Raw genomic sequence first — 6,730 nt, forward strand, 5'->3', positions numbered from 1 at the left:
ATATGCAGGCCAGAATCAGGCTAGAGATGACGAGGTGAATCCAATCAGGGAGGATGAGGCCCACTTCTAGTAGCTGATCTGGAGGTGTGAATACCAAGAGAGGAGAAGTGCTTTTGTAGTTAGCTAACCATTCACAGTCTTTGTTTAATCCTGAGTTGATTGTGTCAAACTGAAGATGAACTGTAGCTCAGCAGTTTCTCTTTGAAGTCTGATCCTGAATTTTTTTTGCTGCAGGATGGCTACAGTTCATCTTCAAGTTTGACACAATCAACTCAGGATTAAACAAAGACTGTGAATGGCTAGCTAACTACAAAGGCCAAAATAAACTGGAAGATTGGCATGGTTCAGGAGCATGACATCTATACCACCTTTCTCCTGGCAGTGCCCTTTCCCCTGCTACACTGGCAGTGGTGCAAGTTCACCTGTGTCTGCTCCACCACAAGAAGGTCATTTTGATCCTCCCTGAGATGGTTACACTGGCTTTAGAGACAGGTTTCCCTGACAGTGTAGAACGAAGCAGCCAGATTGCACCTGAAATTCTAGCCCAGCATGTTCAGGAAGAACACACCTTTTTGATCTGCTATATAAACAGCCAGGCTCAGGCATGAGCCGCAAACCATACAGTTGATTATTACATGTATGTGTGGCTGCACACCTGTACTATTGTTTAGTGTTCCAGGAATACTCTGCAGCTACCATTGTCATCAATTGAGTGCTAGTGGGAAATGACAGCTCAGGTGAAGAAAGGCCACCGTGGAAAGACTTGAATGAATTCCTCAATCATTTTCTGTTTTTAACCTTGTCCTCCATGTCAAAATGCTAGAGATTTGTTGGGAGGAGGGCCGCACAAAGGTTGTTACTGAAGGTAATGAGGTGACTTGCTGCCATCAGCTGTTTCTGTTGAATATAAGGTACAAAGTAAATACCTTACATGGAATTGTTTCTGTTCTTTGCCATTGTGGTATCAGTGTCCCACTTGCTGAAGCTGCTGAACAAAGGGGAGAAGGCTGCAGCAGGCAAAGTCTTCCCTCTTATCTAGATCTGAGTCTGCTGAAGGTCTTAGCTTTGATCCAGAGTCACACAATATGATAACATAACAATATATAACTGTCAGCAACAAACCTCAGCCAGGAGTGCTTAAGTAGATGGTTTCTGGCTCCATAGTTTTATATTTCAAATCTTAGGTCACGATGGGTGAAATCCTGATCTTCTTATTCAGTTTCTACTCGGTCCTTATTCAGGCAAAAGTCAATATGGATTTTTCCTGGACAAAGACTGCAAGATTTGAATGGCTGGATCCAATTCTCTAAGGCCTCTTTAGAAACACTTTAACAGTGTAAGTGAGCCTTAGAGTGGAGTAAGTTAGAATGGCATCAAGTGGCCTGAGATGTAAAGGCTATTCAGGCTGATTATATTGAATTTAACTTTAACCTAATATACCTTTTTTCTCACTGTTCTAAACCATCTGTATGAAGAAATTGAGGAAAAATGCAAAGGCTGCTTTGCAATTTCATGTAGGACATATAAACCAAGCATAACCCCGGTTCTCCACTGCCCTGCGCTTTATACCATACTGGTGGAAAAAGAGTGCCAAGTGGCTGTAGAAACTTAAAAAATGAATAGTCTAGCAGCACGTTAAAAGCTCATACCACCGTCTGCATGTTTTGTTAGTCTTTAAGTGGCTGTAGGTCAGGGGCCACTTCACAAATTTCAGAAGGGGTGGGGCCTCAGGGGAAGGGGCAGGGGTTGAAAGCTATCCTACCGAAAGCTTTGCTTGGCCTGGGGCCCCTGCACCTTGACTTTTGGCCAATGGAAGGGTGCTGGCGGGCTAGCCTCCTCCCAGAGTTGTCTGAGGTGGAGGCTTAGAATTCACACAATAGGGCTCGCAGCTCCTGGCCCCCGCTGCTAACCTGTTGCCTAGCAGCCACTCGTCTGGGCAGCTTCCAGGCAACAGGCCAGTGGGACCGAGAGCTATATGCCCTTTCAACTGCTTCTATTTATAGGGTTCACGCCTTCCCCGTAGCTGCTAAGCAAGGCATGGGGAAGACGCTAGCCCTTTAAATAGAGGCAGTTAAAATGGCTCTTGTGTCTCCAGCTCCCAGGCAACGCGCTGGGGGCGGGGCCTGGAACTGCCTCACGGGCCAGATCAAAGCCCTAGGCAGGCTGATTCCATCCTGCTGAGAGCCTTTTGCCCACCCATGCTCTCGGTAGAACACTATCATTCTGATCTACATCTACTTTGTTCCAAGCACGTCTTTTGTTTTTATATCTTATTCATTTGTTATAAGGTTGGGACTGCCTGGTTTTGAAAGGATTTACAAGCAAAAATTGCTCTTATAATTCAATCTGAAATCTTCCACCACTCCTCAACAAATATTGCAGATAATTTTTTCCCCACTCATCTAAGAAAGGAGGTCACATGCAACATTTCCAGCTGATAAGTTCTCTGCACTAAAAGTATTCATCCTTCATAGTGTAGGCAGAAGGAAGGTGATGGCTGCCTACTACCTGTATGCATCCAAAGCACAGACTGTTGTAGGCTACAGGAGAGATGGATCTGAAGAAAAACCTTACCTCTGAGCACCTCTGACTTTGGGGAAGTTTGGATCTAGGTTTGAACTTTACAGCTCAGGCCCATTACTACTGGTAATTAACAATGGGGGATTAGTTTCTCATTAAACCTTAACCTACTTTTGTCTTTTTCTTGAAGGATGATCCCGGCTACAAACAAAGCCTTCGTGGTGAACAACCTTGTATCTGGAACTGGCTATGACCTCTGCGTCTTGGCCATGTGGGATGACACTGCCACGACACTCACAGCCACCAACGTTGTGGGGTGTGCCCAGTTCTTCACTAAAGAGGACTATCCTCAGTGCCAATCCATGCACAGCCAGTTCCTGGGTGGGACGATGATCTTAGTCATAGGAGGCATCATTGTGGCGACTCTACTGGTGTTCATCGTCATACTCATGGTGCGGTATAAAGTTTGTAACAATTCCCAGGGGAAAATGGCCAATGTCAGCAATGTCTACTCACAGACTAATGGAGCTCAACCTGTTCAAAATGGGGTCCTGCCTCAAGTGAATCCCAAAGTGGTGGTTAGGAATGAACTCATGGAGTTTAACTGTGAGTCTGTGCAGAGTAGCATCTCCTCCTCTTCTAGTTCAGCAAATAGCCACGACTGTGATGACTATAGCCTCCAGAGTGAACAAGGCACATTGTCCAGTAAGTGGAGACCTCCTTCTAGGTCAAAACATAACATTGATCGATTAATGGGAGCTTTTGCCTCCCTGGAACTGAAGTGTCAGAAAAAGGAGGACACAGTAGACTCCAGAACTTCCACAGTGGCCCACCATTCGGACAAAGAACCACTTTTGGGCCAACAGGAGTCAAAATTCCGTAGCCTCCTCATGTTACCACTGGAGGGAAAAACTAAACGGAGTCATTCTTTTGACATGGGGGACTTTGCCACATCTCAATGTTGCACCTACCCAAAAAAGATAACAAACATTTGGACAAAGCGCAGCCTCTCGGTGAATGGCATGCTCTTGCAGTACGATGACAATGACTTAGCAGGGGCAAAAGGAACTTATGGGAGCTCAGAATGGGTAATGGAAAGCACAGTGTAAATAAGAGCTTTTCCCTCTTACTTCTCCCCAGTTACATCAAATGTAATAAAATTTGGTTTTGTTGAAAAGCCATGAAAAGTGGGGGAGGGAAAACATGCTCATCTGTGTTGGAGAGACGATATAAGGAAGGGAGAGGTAAACCAACAAACGAGGAAAAGGGTAATGAAATGCTAATAAGCACCCATGACCCAGTCCCAACAAAACTGAGTGTGAACGTTTCAAAGAATCTACCAGTTGTATTTAGCATTGCTTTCCAAAAGTCTCCTGCCCTCCGGTGACCTAACAAACAAGATGAAATGAGGATTAAAGTGGGTTTAACAGCACATATTCAATTCAAAGAGTTGGGGGGGGGGGGTTCCCCTTCCTTTTTTTTTGGTAACTTGTGAAGTATGCTCCAATGGATAGAACATCACTGGCCCTGAAATAACAAGTGTCATCACAGAACTACAGTAATTGCCTTTGTGGTAACAGAGCGGTTTTTCAGCTTAATCTCCTGGTGTGCTTTCTCCTCTGCTCCTCTTCTTGGTTGAGGCGAGTTTTGGTTTGTTTGCATTGGTGTTTTGCAGGAAAAAGGGATGTTTCTTTTTTTTTCTTTTCTCATCAAATCTCTGTGATGAAACCAAGGATATGTACAAAGATAAAAATCTCCATATATTGTATAACCTGCCTTCAACATCACCCTTTACGTCCTAGGAAAATGAAATCTAGGGGGTTAATAAATTTTAAAAAATAATCCTATTTCTTCCATCTCCTTCATGGTCACTACTTGTCAAGGCAGATTGCAGCAGCTATTCATATCTGTGGGGGAGTGGTTTGCTGTCCTGGAGGCAGAGTGGGGAGGAATTCAAGATTTCATATAAAAAGGCAAGAGAGAAGCAAAAACAAAAGCTGCTTTGGTGAACTCTCCACATTATTAATACAAATTGCTGCTGGCCAAGGTTATTCTGTCACTCTGTTTGACTGACAAAGAAAATTAAGTCTTTAGCTCTATTGCAAAAGAAAGTTTTTTGTCCGGTCACTTGTCACAACAAGGTGTGGTTGTATCATTGCGGGAAATGCAGATTTTGGAGCATTGAAGGGAATTATACGTGCAATGGGAACATTCCTCTTTAGCCACGGAAAACAAGTTAGGATTGGCGCTCTCAGAATAAATGGTCTCCCAAGTATCACTTGTATCTTTACCTTCACCCACTCCCAGACCTCTGCCCCATCCCTTGCCAAGGTATTTGCTACCTGAGACCAGTGGCTCTTCTGTATGGCTTGTAACCTGGTTTTCAAGTTCCTGTTGGGGAAGCATCGCTGCAGTTCTAGGACAACTGTGGATGCCCATGGTCCACCCACCTGACTTCATTGTCCTTAGTGCCGTTAACGTGATTGCCAATATTTTGGTGGCTACAGCAACCATGTTTATTTAATTTGTTTATTTGTTCCCAGTGATCTGTCATCTGGGAACCATTTTGGAAATTGCACATTCATATTATTTTATAACATGTGTGGAGAAAGGTTGTAAGGCACAGAGAATAACTACAAAAAAGTATGTATTCTTTTAAAAAAGATTCAGAGATATACTGTGACATGGCTGTGTACTTGATCTTGTATTCATCATGTTTCCTACTTGGCATTTTAGACAATGACATCCCTGTGATCAGAATGTTTTTTCCTTTTAATTTCTTTTCTACAAAATGTACAGTAAAAACAAAACATTCTTGGGGGAAAAAGCACCTTCTTTTCATTTATTGTAATGGCCTGTGTTTTGCTTTGAAATATAAATAAGCAGCATTCATATTTTTAAAAAAAGAAAAATCTTGACATGATCTGAATTTAGCTATGTTGCTTAGGAGTGGGATGTTTTTGGGTAGAGCGACACTGCATGTGGGAAGCATGATACCCAAGTGAACTTTGATCTAGCTTGCTTGAGTAACAATAGGTGCGATGCTGCAACAGCTCAGGTGGTGTAGTGGCATAGTCTAACCCCTTGAGTATGTACCCCTATCTTTGCACCTCATTACTGTTACTACCTAGATCAAAGCTAGCTCGGGTATACATGGTTATATATGAGACAATATAAACACAGTTATACTAATGTATACAAACATAAGATGTATAGTAGGCCCGATAGCATAGCATCATTCACATCATACTTAGATTTCCAGCAAGCATTTGACAAGGTCCCTCACCAAAGGCTCTTGTGTAAATTAGGTTGTCATGGGATAAAAGGGAAGATCCTTTCATGGATTGAGAACTGGTTAAAAGACAGGAAACAAAGGGTAGGAATAAATGGTAAATTTTCAGAATGGAGAGGTGTAACTAGTGGTGTTCCTCAAGGGTCAGTCCTAGGACTAATCCTATTCAACTTATTCATAAACGATCTAGAGAAAGGGATAAGCAGTGAGGTGGCAAAGTTTGCGGACGATACTAAACTGTTCAAGATAGTCAAGACCAAAGCTGATTGTGAAGAACTTAAAAAAGATCTCACCAAACTAAGTGATTGGGCAACAAAATGGCAAATGAAATTGAATGTGGATAAGTGTAAAGTAATGCAGATTGGAAAAAATAATCCCAACTATACATACAATATGATGGGGGCTAATTTAACTACAACTAATCAGGAAAGATCTTGGAGTTATTGTGGATAGTTCTCTGAAAACATCCACGCAGTGTGCAGTGGCAGTCAAAAAAGCAAATAGGATGCTAGGAATTATTTAAAAACAGATAGAAAATAAGACAAAGAATATCTTACTGCCCCTATATAAAACTATAGTACGCCCACACCTTGAATACTGCATGCAGATGTGGTCTCCTCACCTCAAAAAAGATATTTTGGCATTAGAAAAGGTTCAGAAAAGAGCAACTAAAATGATTAAGGGTTTGGAATGGGTCCCATATGAGGAGAGGCTAAAGAGACTGGGACTTTTCAGTTTAGAAAAGAGGAGACTGAGGGGGGATATGATATAGGTATATAAAATCATGAGTGGTGTGGAGAAGGTGAATAAAGAAAAGTTATTGGTCCCATAATATAAGAACTAGAGGACACCAAATGAAATTAATGGATAGCAGGTTTAAAACTAATAAAAGAAAGTACTTCTTCACACAGCACACAG

At 42.3% G+C, this 6,730-nt stretch overlaps 1 protein-coding gene across 1 annotated transcript in view; it reads left to right on the forward strand.

The window, feature by feature from the left end:
- Positions 1–5,369, forward strand: part of LRFN2 (leucine rich repeat and fibronectin type III domain containing 2) — a 332,667-nt gene extending 327,298 nt beyond the window's left edge. Inside the window, exon 3 of the mRNA XM_075925386.2 lies at positions 2,711–5,369. Within this exon, the coding sequence (XP_075781501.2) occupies positions 2,711–3,629 (919 nt within the window). The 3' untranslated portion in view covers positions 3,630–5,369. The remainder of the gene's footprint in view (positions 1–2,710) is intronic.
- Positions 5,370–6,730: the final 1,361 nt, after the last annotated feature.

The sequence above is a fragment of the Pelodiscus sinensis genome, chromosome 3 (genome assembly GCF_052426305.1).
Source record: "Pelodiscus sinensis isolate ZL-2025 chromosome 3, ASM5242630v1, whole genome shotgun sequence".
Taxonomy (NCBI): domain Eukaryota; kingdom Metazoa; phylum Chordata; order Testudines; family Trionychidae; genus Pelodiscus; species Pelodiscus sinensis.